The sequence below is a fragment of the Etheostoma cragini genome, chromosome 12, assembly GCF_013103735.1.
Source record: "Etheostoma cragini isolate CJK2018 chromosome 12, CSU_Ecrag_1.0, whole genome shotgun sequence".
Lineage (NCBI taxonomy): Eukaryota > Metazoa > Chordata > Actinopteri > Perciformes > Percidae > Etheostoma > Etheostoma cragini.
In genome coordinates, this window is record NC_048418.1 from 2,115,698 (window position 1) to 2,134,170 (window position 18,473).

At 43.3% G+C, this 18,473-nt stretch overlaps 1 protein-coding gene across 1 annotated transcript in view; it reads left to right on the plus strand.

Moving 5' to 3' along the window:
• Positions 1 to 18,473, plus strand: part of LOC117953968 (disco-interacting protein 2 homolog C-like) — a 157,324-nt gene that overhangs the window by 71,145 nt on the left and 67,706 nt on the right. The window contains 4 exon segments of the mRNA XM_034887386.1: positions 4,533 to 4,604; positions 10,615 to 10,725; positions 13,633 to 13,758; positions 17,391 to 17,738. Of these exon segments, the coding sequence (XP_034743277.1) occupies positions 4,533 to 4,604; positions 10,615 to 10,725; positions 13,633 to 13,758; positions 17,391 to 17,738 (657 nt within the window).

The window sequence follows — 18,473 nt, forward strand, 5'->3', positions numbered from 1 at the left end:
GTGACTGACAGTCTGTCTCGCTGTCTCACTGTGTGACTGACAGCCTGTCTCACTGTCTGACGGCCTGTCTCACTGTCTGACGGCCTGTCTCACTGTCTCACTGTGTGACTGACACCCTGTCTCACTGTCTGAGAGTCTGTCTCGCTGTCTCACTGTGTGACTGACAGTCTGTCTCACTGTCTGATGGCCTTTCTCACTGTCTGACAGTCTGTCTCGCTGTCTCACTGTGTGATTGACTGCCTGTCTCACTGTCTGACAGCCTGTCTCTCTGTCTCACTGTGTGACTGACAGTCTGTCTCGCTGTCTCACTGTGTGACTGACAGCCTGTCTCACTGTCTGACGGCCTGTCTCACTGTCTCACTGTGTGACTGACAGCCTGTCTCACTGTCTGATTGGATGGAGATTACCAACACAGAGTGGTTAAAGTATCTAACAGAAAACCTTGCTGACTGACACATTCATTTCAATTTGACTCCTCTTCCCTGACAAAATAAAGTCAAGAAGATGGTGTGTGTGTGTGTGTGTGTGTGTGTGTGTGTGTATGTGTGGTGTCTCTGTCTGTCTGTCTGTGTGTGTCACTTTCACTTCACATTGTTTTTATTTCACTCATGGAAACACAAAAAAAACTACATTGTACACCGAGTAAAATGTAGTGAGATCTTATTTCTGCAATTTAACCCATCCTAAGTATATTAGGAGCAGTAGACACATGGGACAGTTTGGGGTTAACTGTCTTGCTTAGGGACACTTGGACATGTGGCCAGAGGAGCCTGGGATTGAACCGCCAACCTTGTGTTTATGGGACGGCCAGTCCTGTGGAGGAAGGTCTGGCAATGGGAGACCACGGGGTGACCACTCTAGCTCCGGGCCACAAGCCCCCCATACCCATTTTACATATAAACCATGCATTATTCAGTGTGCCGATGTGCTGCAATAGCAGCAATCGGCGCACTGACTATTATTGCCCATACTTATTATTATTCTTCCGCCAGATTTTTGTCCCGCTACAAGTCCTGGGGCGTTGCCAACATGCGCACACAAAATACATCAAAACGTGTGTATGGATCAGGAATGGTGGGCTATGACTTTTCTAAGAGATTTACCATGCGGTTTTCACAAAATCTGCAAAAAACGGCAAAAGATTTCTCATTGACTTGAATGGGAAAATGTTCGGGAAATCGCTCAACATTACTCAAAACACCCCCACTTTAGGACCGTGCTGCATCGCCATACTTTATCATAGAAACATGATTAAAAGTTCAAACCGAAGACAAGACTTTGGCGTTTATTGGCATAATGGGCGTTCAGATATCAAGCACGGTTTCTCTCAAATCACAGTTTACGTATCGTCCCGTTTTCAGATCGTCTCAGATTTTCTGATGTGTGTGTGTGTGTGTGTGGCGCAATGTTGAGAGCTAGTTATATCTCTGAAGTTATATCTCTGAAGGGTTAAGACACTTATTAGTTGTATTGCTATTCACATGTGCACCAAGTAGGAGGCACACTGACAACATTTCTGCAGAATTTTCTACTTTACTATATTACATTACGTATCCATGACATAAGGAAGTAAGTATTAAAGACGAGGTCTCACCTCCCTCTGTTCCTCCCCCGTGTCTCCCCCACTGTCTTCTGTTTTCTCTGTTCAAACTGAAGCATTTGCCAGTTCCTCTTGCTCTCTGCAGGGTAGTTAGCCCCCCTACCAGAGATGCTAATTATTGCCATTTGCCTCACCTTCACACACACACACACACACACACGCACACACACACACACACACACACAGTTCTGGCATCGTCAGCGATGACGTGCGTGCCCACAGTCGGTGTCCTGATCCGAGCCAGGTAGTCACATGTAATTGTGTCTAAGAAGGATTTGTCAAGTCAGCTTTCTCCATGTTGGAGTCCGCTGCAGATTTAGCGTCACAGGACTGCTTCATGCGTCTCTCAGCGAGTCAGGCGATGCTCTTCACTCTGATTTCCTCTGAGTTTTTGGTATTCTTTTCAAATCAGTCATCCTCCAGCCAGAGAAAATCCCGAAAACAGTTGTCACGACATGTCAGCCTGTGTTTACGGAAGCACAGTTAGGCTTCATGAGTGTTTCAGAATAAATGTGCTCTCATTTTGTGAAGGAATGTTTTGGCATTTTGCGATTATTGCAAGTAATTTTCTTTTAAAATAATATACACATACTGTGACAGACTTTGTATATTTATAATAGACAATACACAAATCAAAAAGCAACCCGTGAAACATGGAGACACAAATCGAAACATAAAACGTTAAAAACATGTAGCGTTGACGAAACTGAATGCTTGACACATAAGGTGCATTTGCTATTTAAACCACGTGGGCGCTGGATGGGAGATTGACAACTGCATCGGTCTTAAACACTTGTAACTAAAAGACACTTGCGTCCGGGTTTGCGCCACGCCGGGTGCATTAAAGATCCCTAAAGGTAGCTGACCAAGGGTGGCGTTTGACGTGATAGGAGCGAGAATGTATTCCCAAACTGGCTGAGCATCTCCGTCTTTTACACCCATGTTTAGCAAAAAGCTTGTTCCCCATTGGCTGGACCTCCCTCGTTCACATTACCAGCTTAATAGATGCGTTTTAACAGTTAAATCTCACAGCAACTCTCTCTCTCTCTCTCTCTCTCTCTCTCTCTCTCTCTCTCTCTCTCTCTCTCTCTCTGCTTTCACCCTCAAACTCTTTACCCTTTCGATTTGCCATGAAAGAAAACGCCTCTGGTTCTTCTCCCGGCTCATACAATTCCCATGATGCCTCTCTCTTTAGCTTTCTGCTTCCCTCTTAAGTTGTTGCCTCAGTTCAATCAGAGAGTATTTGTCAGTGTTTGTTTTTACTCGCATTTAGTACAAGTTGGGTGGGGTTAAACATTCAAGCTCTCAGCTGACGTTCATTTTCTTTCCACTGGGTTTTCCAAACTTTTCTGGCTCCCTTTTCTTAACACATTTCTTTGTAAATGTGGCAAACCCCTCCCCAAATAATCCTTTCTAAAAGAGCTTTTGGATCCGGACGCGCCTGTGTGGAAATCCGCCGATGGGACGTTTTAGGGCGGCTGGATTACAACTGACTGCTTCCCTCGGGGAGACTGGTCAGCAGGTTTTGAAGGGGCTAGTCGCTGTGTGGAAGGTGAATTAAGTGCATCTGCAGAACTCAAAGGTCCAGATTCATTCAGACACTGTACACACACACGCATACGCACACACATGCACACACATGTACACACACATCCACACACACATGCACCGTCTGGTCTGAGTTGGAGAGGATGACTAAGCACAAAGGGATCGGCCTTCTCTCAGACTGCTTAGTTTTGATGTCCTAGATTGTATTTTTTTGTGGAATATGTAACATATGTATTTTTCCTTGCAGCTTTATTGTTTCCTCATTGTTCAGTGCTGAGGGTTTTGCTCAATGGCACGGGGCAAATAAAACGCACCTCGAGCACGTTGCTACATTTACTTGCCTGATGTGGCGTTCGGGCAACATCGTATCATAAATGACGTCATTGTACTGCCTCCGTCAAAGAATGGTGTTGAATGATATGACTTGAGTGTGAAATTGACTTTTTTGCACACTTTCCACCTTTTTATTCAAGTTTTGTGTCATCGTTTTTAGAAGTTTTTGACCCTTTTAATCCCTTTTTTTTTCAACATTTAAAAAAGTTTGACATTTTCTTTTATTTTTTGGGGATGTTTATTCCTTTTATTTTTTGTTGTTTAAAGAAACAAATAATTCGTACGGGTCGAAGTACAAAGCCAGTAACAATTGACTTTGACCATTTGACTTTTTTTACCGAACGGTCAAGAAAATTTTCTTATTGTCCATCATTTTTTTACAATTTTAGCTTGCCATATTTGGATTCCCTGCTTAAAGGCCCCACATAGTGAAAATTCTTTTTTAATGGGATTCTGTGTGTCATACAGGCTCGGGGCTCTAAAGTAAAAAACTGTAAAAACGTAAAAAATCTCTCACTCCCACCATTTCTCCACCCCCAACAAACCTAGACCGCCTCCAAGCTAACCGGGCCATTTAGAATTTGATCCATTTGCTACGTAGAAACGAGGTAACCAATGGGTGTCGTTTTCCAAAATTGACCTAGCCCCACCCCCTTTTCCGCCGAGAAGAATCCGAGAAGAAGCTAGAGTCATGCATGGAGTTAATTCGTCCCTGAGTATCTATAATTTGTGGGAGGGGAAAAGAAGACTCTCATAAGTTCGGGCAAATCAACCCAACTCTCACTTTTTTGGTAACACTATTAAATTAGTGTTTAATAGACACATATATGAGGGTCAGATACAAGTTTAAGTGTCACCATAAGGGACCTTTTAAATATTTGTTGGATCAATGTTCTGTGAAGATAGACTTTGATTCAACGACGTGCATTCATAACGGATGTGATTGGTTCTATACTGTGACTTAGCAGGCTTCAGTTTCACCAGTGAGCATACATCATGTAGAATACCATGGAAAGTAACTGTCTCTCCCTCCGTCTGTTTCCTCTGGCAGGTGATATCACACAGAAGGGCTATGAGAAGAAGCGATCCAAGCTGATTGGAGCCTTCTTCCCACAAACACCAGGTAAAGCTGTCTGTCCTTCACCTTTTCATACCACTGTTCGGGGATGTCCCGAGGCCAATCGCAGTATCAGATTGGAGGTCGCGGATCAGCATTCACCCCGATTTAGGGTGACCAGACGTCCCCGGTTTCCAGGGACAGTCCCCGGTTTTGGTGACCTATCCCCGGGTGATTCTGTCCCCGGAAATGTCCCCGAATTTCACTGTGACTGACAGACCCGATATTGAAATGAGAGAAAGAAAACATTGACCAAACGGAGCCGTAGATAGGACAGATAGTATAGCTAGCTGTCTGGATTTACCCTGCAGAGACCTGAGGACCAGGTAACCATAGTCCTCAGATTGGACAGATAGTCTAGCTAGCTGTCTGGATTTACCCTGCAGAGACCTGAGGACCAGGTAACCATAGTCCTCAGATAGGACAGATTGTCTAGCTAGCTGTCTGGATTTACCCTGCAGATACCTGAGGACCAGGTAACCATAGTCCTCAGATAGGACAGATAGTCTAGCTAGCTGTCTGGATTTACCCTGCAGAGACCTGAGGACCAGGTAACCATAGTCCTTAGAAATCCATTGGAGGTTAGAACGCAGACACAAAGAAAGTCCAAGACAACGGACATCCGGCCGAAAGTGAAATCCAGCAGATTTCCCATCAGCGACGGAGCAACCCTGGAAATGTAACATCGGGGATATAGACTGCTATCTAAGCAAGTATTGGATCGGGACGCAGTTTGGGTATTAGTTTTTTCTTTTAGATCGGGGAGTGAAGGCAAAAAAGCTGATCTGGGCATCCCAAATTTTCAGCAAATTAAGCATTGAGTTATCAGAGCAATCAGAGAAACCGAATAAATTAACGTGAGATCAAATTGCTTAAAAAAAACATCGGAGAGGCTGAACAATGACAACAGGATCATTTTGCTGGAATCCTTTTCCTTTCCTGGACATCACCCTGGATACTCCACGTGTTGAGGAGGCTTAAGCCCCAAAGGCCAGCGCAAAGAACATTTGGCACATGTATTAGTTGGTTTTTACACAGAGATGATTATTCTCATGATGCAGTACCTGGTCTTTGTTTGGCTGCAAGGGCCCCCGCAGGCGATAAAAGCCAAAATACCCATTTATTTATTTAGATGTTATTGTTTTTGTCCAACAGACCAACGTGCACTGTTGGGGCTTCGCTTTCTTCTAACAGTGAAACTGGAGACTTTGATTTTCCTCCATACAGGATATTGTGTTGACTCGGATCTTCGCTCAGTACGTCTTAATAAACCATCACCATTGAGTTGTTTTTGGTAAACAAACCGCAGATGGATGTTTTGTTTTGGATCGAGGGCGAGCACAAAGGATCTAAAAGTCCATTTTGCAGCGAGACACCCCATACGACTGACTGCTGAGGACGGGACTGGAGCGTCACTGGAGACACACTGGCACTGCCAAAGCTATTACTGGAATATAGTGTGTGTGTGTGTGTGTGTGTGTGTGTGTGTGTGTGTGTGTGTGTGTGTGTGTGTGTGTTCATAGGGTGGAGGATGACAGGAAGTGCATTATGGGAAGGAATGAAGGGTGTGTGATGGAGAAAATGTATGGTATTCACATCCAGGCCCAGTGGGGAGTCGCCCCTAGTTCATAATGAGGGACTGGAGGAGGGACACACACACACACACACACACACACACACACACACACACACACACACACACACACACACACACACACACACAAACACACACACACACACACACACAAACTGCTTCAAAAGAATAATTCTCTCTGTGTAATAGAAGGGAATTATGTATTACGCATATGTACATGCACAATATGTTTTTTGTAGGGACCTTTATCAGGATGCATAGTATCTTCTATCCATGTAATAACTGGCCTTTAATAATAAAAATGTGCCTGCCTCTATGGTAATTTAACAAAGTGGGGTGTATACTTATGCCCCTGTATTTTAAGGAAGAACATTTATTTATGTGCAATACGTTATCCATTCACAAAGAAAATTGGTGTCCTTAAAGGGTTGAATTTTCCTAAATCTCTTTAATTAATTAGTGCTTGGCACTATCTTCGTGGGGACCCATCATTGACATAACACAACCCTAACCTAACCCTAACCCTAACCCTAACCCCTAACCCTAACCCCTAACCCTAACCCTAACCCTGACATAATGCATTCCCTTGCCCCTTACCCTAACCCTAACCATCACAACTAAATGTCTAACCTTAACCCTCAGCCCCACCCTGACCATAACCTAATTCTAGCCCTAATCCTAAAACCAAGTCTTAACCCTCAACCAGCCCTTTAAAGTTGTGGGGTCCAGCATTTTGGCCCCACAAAGCTGTCGGGACCCCACGAGTATACCAAACTGCCGGTAACCAGTAACCGTTTCCTTCCCTTCCCCTTTGATGTATTTCAGCTCTGAGGCCTGGTTAATCTGCACTGCTTGGTCCTCAGCCGGGCTGGTGTCATCCGATTAAAGCCTTTACAGTGTTCAAAGTGTTCAAATCGAAAAAGATTTCCCTAGTTACCCAGATTTAAATGATTTGACCTTCTAGATTAGTTTACTCACAGGGCACTTTGATATCATGAAACCCGGTACGCCGTTCTTTAAATATCAGCCAAAAAATAATGTGATAGATAGGAAAGATATTGTTTTTTTAAGCACATTGATGTAGTCTTACACTTGTAGGAACATAAAAAAAAAAAAACTGGTTTTAGCTTTACTGCCACTGTTGTGAATTCCTCATGCTACAGAGACTGTGTAGTTGCATGTACGTTAGTTACTTCTACGTTCATTACGTACGTTAGTTACGTAAATTACGTTAGAAATCGCCTCGTGCTCTCTGATAGGAGCCCTGAAGCGACAAATACTCGTCATCCAGCATTCACAGGGTTTAAAACCCAACAGCCACCATCTTGTATCTTCCAGCTTACTTTGGAAATATGTCTAGCAGCCAAGTGAAACACAATACAATCTGATATAAAATGTCCCCTCTGAGGCTGCAGTGGGATGTCTCGATAATTGGACCTTCCCTTTTTGGACCAGTGGTGCCACGGGCCACGGGCACAGACCCCTAGCTCCATGAATTTATGGAAAAGCAATGTCAGCCATGCAGGTCCACACAGGATACGTCGGTTGGGCTTTTTATTTTAAATTCCTTCTGCCAACCAACAATCTGTCAGCCTCTTCTAAGGCTGCATTCACATTGCTAAGAACTATTCTCAGTTTAAACTAACACAACCAAACCAATCAACAATCTCTTATTCTGGCCATGCGAGTGCTGCTGTAAACAGGAAGCAGCATGTATATTATTATATACATACGTATACATCCATACATATACATATACACACTACCGGTCAAAAGTTTGGGGTCACTTACAAATGTCCATTCCACTCCATTATAGACAGGATACCAGCTGATCTGGGTGGGGGGGCTGATCTTTAATGCAATATCTGAATTTCCCATTATCAGCAACCATTCATCCAATGTTCCAAAGGCACATTTTGTTTACTAATCTGATATTATTTTAAAAAACTAACTAAGAAAAAATTAAACAACCCTTTTGCAATTATGTAAGCACATAATGTAATCTGGAAACTGCCCTGGTTAAAAAAAACAAGGCATCTGATCTCAGCTGCGATTCTGTCTATAATGGAGTCCAATCGAAATCTGTGAGTGACCCTGAACTTTTGACCGGTAGTGTACATATACATCCATATAAATACATACATATATTCCATGGTAGTTGCCGTGGTAGCGTTAGTTCATTCAAACCTTTATTTAACCAGGGTTAGTACCCTTTGGTTGCAGAAGAGACCTTCAGTATAAACGGCAGCAATGGCAAAAAACAAGACAAAAGATTTCTTTATGTGGGCCAAGGATGAGGTGGACCTGTTACTGAAAGTAACACGCGACTACAAGGCCTCACAGGCGGCAGAAAACACAGATGTACGGGTTTTATAAAAAGCATCGGCATATGTGACGCTGTCAAAAAGCACATTACCTTTAAAGAGGGTCGTGTTTTTAGCCGTGTTGTGTAAGAAAGTCGCACACAGCCTTGTATTGGAGGATTATGTTGTGTTGTAACTTCCTATTGGAGAGCATCGCCTGCAGTTTGTTGTTCATGTTGGAGTTACCACCAGTCGTCAGGATGTTGTTGCCTGTTGTTAGGAAAGGATCATCTGTTGTTTGGGGGGGGGGGGGGTATCAGAGAACAAGATGGCATGACCAGTAAGACCCAATCAGGCGGAGAAACATGCATAACATCCGATTATTGTCATTGTTAATTTATTAATTGATTATTCTAATTATCTTATTCCTACTCCTTTTTGAACATGGAAGTCCTTTTTCGATCTTTTTCTCTTAGTCATCTTTAATTATTTTTCTGTTAGTCTAATCTTAATCTCTGTAGTATAGTAGTAGTGGAGTAAGAAGAAAGAGAGAGAGAGAGAGAGAGAGAGAGAAAGAAGACATTTAAAAAAAGGAAGTAGAACTTGTAAGGAGGGCGGGGGGGAATCCATCCAGACTCCCAGGAGGAAACAACAGAGCGAGGTATTTCCCAGACCTGTCGTTTATTCCAGCGCGGGCTGCTAGTCGTCATATGGTCGGTTAATCAACTTTCCTCTTTCCTGCTGAGCGCCGGCGGAGCTCTGAGAGCTCTAATGAAGACGGACGAGGGTGCGAGTGTGAAGCTCAGATGGATGCTCGTAGATCAGCAGCTCCACGGCGGTCGTAGCTGTCAGCATCAGCGTGGTTATTATCATCAGACTTATTGATTGGTGTGAAGGGAGTCTGTGTTACTGTGTGTGTGTGTGTGTGTGTGTGTGTGTGTGTGTGTGGTTGTGTGAATGCATATTGTGTGGTAGCTAGGGCTGCACAATATATCGTTTCTTCATCATCATTGCAATGTCAACTGGCTCAATAAACACATCGTGAAAGAAGATATCAGTAGAAAACTGCCCTTTAAGTAGCACGGGTACTATGATGGACGTACGTTTTACCTGGTTTGATCAATGGAAGTCCGAGTCATATTTGCAGTTATAACCATTGGTTCCATTTATTTCCATCACATCTTTCCTGTATTTCCAAGCAATTTAAAGCTTGTATGTGAGCCTGTGGAGTGTGTATTGTATGTGTGTGTGTGTGCTTCCAGGTTGCACCTACCAAGGGCACTAATTGGCTCTTACACATGTTTAATTTGTCCAATAAAAGAATGTTGGAAATGATTTAGTTTCTTTTGTTTTAATCTCAACAAGCAATTTGTAATATTACAGCAGACTACTGAAATCAGCAGAAATGCTTAACTGAGTAGACTTTAATATCTGTTTATTTATCTGAAGTAATGATGTTATTGCGATATTCAACAACGGTATCGCATATCCCTATTTTCCTCAAATCGTGCAGCCCTATTGTGTGGCACCACCTCAGTGTCTGTATCTCACGTAGCAGTTGTGATTCAAGACATTTAAAAGAGTTATTTAGATATACTGTATGTATTATCAGTTCCACCTATTCTTTTTTAGCTTATAGCCTTTTCCTTGTTGGTAGTTTTGTGATCAATGTTATCTCTTTCTTTCCCTGTCGACCGTGGGTTTATCTGAAGATCTTCAGGATTCAACTGTACCTGACTGAATACATTTTATTTAAACATTCTGAACTTTGTGTGTGATCCTGCAAACAAAGAAAATTATTAAATGAATAAAATAGTACCACCAATAGTGTTATGGCCATCTCAGGTAACCAAATAATTGCATTCACTGCAGTTGTTTTCAATAGAAACTGAACTTTCTTAATGAAAGCCAATGTGACTTGGCTGGTTTGGACTGTACCATCTTTTTGCGGTTATTTTCCAGGATTTTCAAGGTTAAACATGGTGGCATCCAAAGTGTATTGTGTGTAAAACAGAATACAGAGAATTGAACACTAAGTTTTGTTTTCTGAGGCATTGATTTTTTAAAGATTGGAAACATATGAAGGCTTATGAATTAAATCAGAGTTCTTTTGTTCCAGGAATGGACCCGTCCACAGGCCAGGAGAAGAGAACCCCGGTCACCCCGTCCTCGTCCTCCCGGTACCACCGCCGGCGGTCTTCTGGCTCCAGAGACGAACGTTACCGATCAGGTAGGAACAAGAAGTTGTCCATCACCATATGATGTCAGACATTTTTCTCTAATGATGTAGTTTAATTCAACTGTATTTAGAATCAAATCATAACAAGAGTTATCTCAAGAGACTTTACAGACAGAGTAGTTCTAGACCACACGCTATAATTTACAAAGACCCTTGGACAGACCGAGGCCCTTGGTAGGCGGTGTCTGGTTGGGGGTGTGATTAACAGTGGAACTTATAGTACCAGTAAAGATAATGGAACTATGACTACAAATAGTAGCTGTATTAGTTAATGACGTAGCAGGGCACTGTAGTGCATAGCAGTATGTAGCAGGACACTGCAGGACGCAGCAGGACGCAGCAAGACGTAGCAGGACGTAGCAGGATGTAGCAGGACGTAGCAGGACGTAGCAGGACGTAGCAGGACGTAGCAGGACCACGGCAACAGCTGCCACCATGATTTAGGTATAGTCCCACATTGCCAGACCTCCCTCCACAGCGTTGCCCAGGAGGGTCTGGCTAGTCCACACAGCAAAAAGTGTTTAAAAAAGCTGGAAATTTGGACCCAGAAGGAACCAGTTCATGGTGGACAGGAAGACAACACAAGGGTTAAGAAGTTATTAAAACTAAGCTGAATATGGAAACAAAAAGTCAAAACAATATTCTAATAAAAACTAATGAAAAATGCCAAAATATAATGACCTTGGTAAGAATTCAATGTGGTCACATTTGGGTTTTAGCCATTAAGATACATGCTGGAGACTAATAACAAAAGAGATGCGTTTGAGTACCTGGACCAGTGGTAGGAAAAACCTGCTTTACTTTAATTCTCTGTTCCAACATGCTGTTGGAGGCTTTGTTTGAGTTTCTTCCGACAGAAAATAAATCCCCTAAAAACCTTCTAACTCATTAAATTGAAGAAGGAAAGCTGTGAGAGCACCTTCAACCGCCACACACACACTTACACACACTGTGTTGTCACACTCAGTCAACCATAAGACAATAAACGGGCACTTGAGATTTAGATTACCACCGTTTCCCAACATAAACACACACACACACACACACACACACACACACACACACACACACACACAGCAGCCAAGCACAAGTACTTGTGTGAGCCCCATTCATTCCGACAGATGTCTTCCTTACTTATCATTGGGTCTGACATCCAGTGTGTTTGCCTTCTAGCAGCGGTGGACGCCGTTCAAACAAACCCAGCTGTGGCTTTATCTCGCTTTTAGAAACACTAATTTACAAAGTGTCCATATCGACCCCCCCCCTGAACTTAATCCAGTCCCAAACCACCGGGCCTCACGGGTCCCTAAACCGATTGTGAATAAATGGGAACGCGGCGCTCTTTGTTACGAGGACACCGCAGCACAAATACAGCTGATAGTCCTGCTGCCCTCTGTGTGCCTAGGCTAGATGGACTCTGATTATTCTCTATTATTTAACATCCTTCCCCAATGTTAACACTGGCAGCCACGTTAATGCTGCCTGAAAAAGACAACTGGACTTGATGGACCTGTTTCCTCAGTTATTGGGTCCACCCTGTTGTGTTTATGGTTACCGCTCAGACCCTATATTTAAAGGCAGGGTTGGTAATGTTGAAAGATAGCAAGATTTCAAAATAGCATCTTCTCTGGGCTCTGATTGGTCTATATCAACAACATTTTATTGCCCCGGAGCCACTAGAATTTCTACCCGGATGTCCCTCTTTTTGGCCGGATGTCTGTCCCCTTCCCCCGTCTCTGTGTTGGCTGTGTCTCTGCCTCCGGTGGATTTCTTAGGACTATGGTTCCCTGGTCCTCAGGTCTCTGCAGGGTAAATCCAGACCGCTAGCTAGACTATCTGTCCAATCTGAGGACTATGGTTACCTGGTCCTCAGATCTCTGCAGGGTAAATCCAGACAGCTAGCTAGACTATCTGTCCAATCTGAGTTTCCTGCTGCACGACTAAAACAACTTTTCAGTGTACACATGTTCCACCAAAACAATCCTTCCTGAGGCTATTTGGCAGAGGCACCGTTGCTCTGTCTGGCGCTCAGAGCCACCAAAGATGATTGTGATTGGTTTAAAGAAATGCCAATAAACCAGAGCATGTTTTTCTCCCATCCCGGGATGCTGTGTGGACTAGTCAGACCCTCCTCCGCTGCATCGCTGCTTCAGATCTTTCTTTTCTTAGCCTTTTTTTGGGGGCGGGGCGATTGCAGGTACTGTAACCGCGGTATTGGCGACTCATGCTGAGTTTCTCCTCCGTTCTCTGCTAGACGTGCATTAAATCCGTCAGCGATAAGCTTTGACCTCAGGCTCGTACGCAGGAGGGGTGGAGTACATGCAGCGGGGCAAGGAGGCATTTCATTGGTTCTTTCCAAGCGGGCCGCAAGGCATTGATTGGTGGGCATTTTTACAGGATACAAATGCTAAAGATGCCGGATCTTTTTTGGAGTTTTTCATTGCTATTCATTGCTGTCGGAGGTGTAAAGACCATTTCAAACTATATAACAACATATAGAAAAGTGTAAACAGGAACTACGAACCCTGTTGTTAAATAAGTTTACCACAGTGGGAAAAGACTTCGGCAAAAGTCCTGGAAAAATCAAAGACCTACTGAAGTAAAAATACAAAAAAAGCCCATTATTAACTGTAGGCTACTTAGGAAATGCCCTGTGTGTCTGTTTACATTATTCTGCATGACGTTATTAGATTGATTAAAACATCGTTGTCAGAGCTACATTTTGAATGATTGATTTCAAGCATGTTGTAATTATCTACAAGATAATTTTCTTACTGCACAGAACTGAAAGTAAATGGATTTCTGGCAGGAAGAGAAAACTCATTAAAATGTGCCAACACAAATACAACGTAAACTAATCGACTGTGTGTGTGTGTGTGTGTGTGTGTGTGTGTCCAGACGTGCACACAGAGGCGGTCCAGGCGGCCCTGGCCAAGCACAAAGAGAGGAAGATGGCGGTGCCGATGCCTTCCAAGCGCCGGTCGTTGGTGGTCCAGACCTCAATGGACGCTTACACACCCCCAGGTAGGGAAGCAGATTTTCTGCTTTCACAGGTCTGCAACAAGCAGAGCCGGAAGTCTTAACACTGATTATTAAAAAGTAGCTTTTTCTGTCATGTAACCAGGGCTTTAAAGTAATTTTCATATGTTTTTGTGTCTACAAGCTGTCAAACTGCAGATTCAAAGAGATGCAGTGTTATTTGATTCATTCATCACTTTACAATCACCTTGGCCAATGATTGCAGTTAAGTTTAGCCGAATAAAAGATGACGTTCTACGATGACGACGGTTTAGTTTAAGTGGCAAAACTATAGGGCTGTCCCCTCTTAGTCGATTAGTCGACTAACCTGTGGTTTTGGTCTTACTCGACTAAGATTTCTTCAGTTGACAAGTCATTTTTTATGCTTATTCATGCTTAAATACTCATTTTCAAGAAACTTATGAGCACATTTCTAGTGAGCACAAGATTTAAAGTGCAAGGTGCTTTTGCAGGGTTAATTGTGCAGAAACTCAGTGTTACAGAAGAACTTCTGTGCTTTCACACACTAAGTTTTAAATTTCAAACCAAACTCATTCACTCAACATACATTCCTCTGAACTATTAGTCCAAATAATTCACAATTTCTTCTTTATTAACATAATTTCTTCTTTATTAACGTAATTATATTACGTATAATTCTATATTAATGAGGGTCATTGACCTTGAATGAGTCATTGACCATGGAATCCAAAAAGTAGTGTAATACTAGTGGTAGTAAGGTGGTGCTAGTGGGAAAAAAAGACAATGTTGAAAAAAAGGGTAAAAGAAAAATCCTTTGAGCACCTTTAACTAGTTCTTCCGGACCACGAACACCTGTTTCCTGAATGAAATTCTTTTAAAGTTCTTCTGGGACACAAACTAGCTGGAAAACCCTGTGTTTCATTACCCCGCCGTACGTGGAAGACATCAAACGTTCAGTGCATCACTTTTCGTAGCTATATGAATGAAGGACAAAGGGACGGGAATCTTTAAAAACACAAAAACCTAGTTACTGTTGCAGTGAGCAGAGTGTGTGGCTGTAGCTCATGAATATGACACACACACACACACACACACACACAAACACACACACACACACACACACACACACACACACACACACACACACACACACACACAAAGCCTTCATGAATGTATAAACATGTGCACAACACGTTCACATGCAACTTATTCTTGAATTGTGAAGAAGTGTGCATGCACGCACACACACTCACTCATACACACACAAACACACAGACACACACACACAGACACACAGACACACTATTCACATGATTTGTCTGTTAATTTATTTTTTTCCCGTTTACACAAAGGAAAGTACAGTACACGCACCAGTCACACACTCACACATGACGCACAGAAACACACACAATTCATCCTGCATATTCAGAAAGCTCACGTCCTGAGGGAGCGGTAGAAGCAGTCTCACACACACACACACACACGCACACACACACGCACACGCACGCACACACACACACACACTCTCTGTCTGCCAGTGGAGTTCATTTGAGGACAGCAGTCGCCTGTTGCCGAGCAGCAAGCCGTACATCGTGTAGAGATGACAAGCGGAGCGCTCTGACGTCCTATTGGCTTCTAACTGCTGTGTTTTCTCAATTTCTCAATAAATAAACTGTATATTTAAGCTTCATGAAGAGCTGCCGTGCGTCAGGGACTCTCTCTCTCTCTCTCTCTCTCTCTCTCTCTTGTATGTTTATTTCATGACACTCCCGGGTTGCCGTGGCAGCATGGTAACCTCGTCAACATGTTTGTGTTTGGTCACCGGTTGCCTCCGCAGGGCTCTGCTGATAACGAGGCACTGATTCGCCAATCAGGCGTGTCAGCACCACGGGTGGTTAACACGTCGAGTCCCGAGGCGTTTTTTAAACTGCAAATGTCAGTCGTAGTCCGTGACGACCATGAAATGTCACCTTTTAAAGGCACAGTCGCCAAACAAGGAGACAAATTATTTAAGATCAAAATGCACTTTTAACATTTTAAAATGAGTTGTGTTTGAAGCAATACGCATTTCGGAGCCTGGAGGTTTGTTGATCCAGATCAAGATCAACTTTGAGCATCAGTGCTACATAAGGCTGGTGTAAAACATCAATAACACATAGTCTTTACACTCACATACAACATACAATCCACCCTACATTACATTACTTTGCACAAGTCTCAATGCCCCCCCCCCCCCCTTGTCAATTAATTACCAAGTCATTAAAACCTGAATAATATAAAAAAAACAGATAATTCTGTATAATTGCACTAAAACACATATAAAAGAAAAACAATATGACAGAAGAAAGTACAACCGCCACTATTCTAAATAACAAAATCTCATAAAAATCAGATAGTAAAAATTAACCAAAACTAATTAGACTATGATTAAAAATAACTAAATAAATTGCCGTAAGTGCTTCAAGCTATTTTGTTCCGAGCCGATTGTTTATTAAGGAGCGCTGTGGAAGTTGGAGCGAAGGACCGCCCATGGCGATTTCTCTTACATCTGCTAGCTCTGAGGCGTTTCCTGATGTTTTAGATGTGTGTGCCAGGAAGGGACAGCCGGATTAGGGCGTGTCATTACTCCTTTTAAATGCAGAAAGCAGAAAAGGTGCAGCACAACGGTCCTCACAAATACATCTAGCCAAACACAAAGCAAAGGTGCAACTGTCCACTTGATGAAGATTGAGTCCCGTAGTCCCTCTTGATAGGAGGACTATATAAGCATGTAGGTTTTCACCTGTATTTCATCTAATTCTAAGGATCTTCCACAGAAGGTAACCCGATCCCACAGCTGAGAATAGACCGGAAGGTGTCTATCTGTTAGAAGGGTCTTAAAAATATAGAGTGATTTGAAGGTAACACTGGATTACAGAAATAGATAAGCTGACATGCGTGAGGACAAGAAGGAAAGCATAAACAAAGAGTTATTTGTATGTTCAGAGAGACACTTTGGTTATCTTCCTTGTTCAATAATTGAATAAAGCTGCATTTAATCTAAATTTCTGGGACTTGTCATGTGTGCAGTCTCCTCCATCATTTCCTGTCATGATTCCCACATATCACCCGGATATTATCTCTTACGCCTTTAATTCTGATTTGGTCAAACATGTCTCATTCTTTTTGTTTTGGTTGATTGATGGACTCGTTTACTGTGTGTAAGGTGCTGCTTGTGTGTGTGTGTGTGTGTGTGTGTGTGTGAACTGGGTCAGCTTCTGTTGTTATTCAAATCAACCCCTACTAGTTTCATAATGCTGTAGGCTTTATGGAAATTACATGCAAATATGAACACACACACACACACTCACACACACACACACACACCCACACACACACACACACACACACACACACACACACACACACTCTTAGTCCATTCCCCCCCCGTAGCGATTCCAGACAGATGGGTCCAGAGAACCTTTCAGGCCAAAGACAATAGATGCATTTTTCTCACCGTCTCCAAACACAGCACATAAAGTAGATTTAAAGCAGTTAAAGTAGATTTTTATTTTTATTGAAAGGTCATTTATTTTTTTTACTTACTTTTTTTATTGTGGGGCTCTATTTTATGCATTTACTCCTCTCTCTAACACCCCCCCCCCCCCCCCCCCCAGATACATCCTCAGGTTCGGAAGGCGAGGGTCCGGGCGACGCCGATGGGGAGGAGGGCGGAGACGGCGAGGAAGAGGACGGAGGCGGAGGCGGCGGCGACGGGACCGGCCGCGAGGGGAGCATCAGCATGGAGCACTGGATAAACCGGGCCATCCACGGCACCTCCTCCACCACCACCACCACCTCCTCCACGGCCTCCTCCTCCTCTTCCTCCACGCGCAGCGGGGGCAGCGGGGCGGCTGGCGGCAGGCTGGCCGACGTCCTGGCCCAGCACGTCCACATCTCCGCCCACCACAACCGCCACCACCACCACCACCACCACCACCATCACCACCACCATCGCAAGACAGGTAGGAGGTCAGGACCGGGCCAGGACTCTTAGTCCAATACACACTCACTCAGCATCCTGAGCATACTTCAAATCATTAGAAAATCCAGGATCTTTCAGATCCAGATAGGATCTTCACTGAGTTGTGAGTACATCCTCCCGTTAAAGAAGTCCTTCAAATTTATTTTTTTATTATTCTTTATTGTATTTCTTCTACTTTTAGCTTCTTAAGAACAGAATACAAACAAACAGTGGACTTAAACTATTCCATGTTTTTGCCAAAGAATCCTCGTAAGACCCCGTGGAGGTCCCTGAATCCCCGTTTGGGACCAGCAAGGGCGAAAAAACTGCAGCGAGGAACTTCAAAGCTCTTTAAATAAAGGACCTTGTCTTTGAGTTTATTCAGTTGACGGTAAAGTCAGTTGGCTGTGTGTGTGTGTGTGTGTGTGTGTGTGTGTGTGTGTGTGTGTGTGCGTGCGTGTGTGCCTGCGTGCATGCGTGTGTGTGTGTGTGTGTGTGTGTGTGTGTGTGTGTGTGTGTGCGTGCTCTTTGAAGTTTAAACGTGTGAAGTGGACGTTGGGTGGTAACGTGTGTTTATTTGAAGGCTCGTATCTTAGTGTGTGACTGCTTCACTGTTCGCTGAGGAGATGCTTCTTCTTTTTGCTGATAATCTTGCTTTTCCTCTGAGAGAAACTATGAGCAGCGGCTCTTGGATACGTATAAATCACTGGAATATACTTATTTTGTAGACATAGTA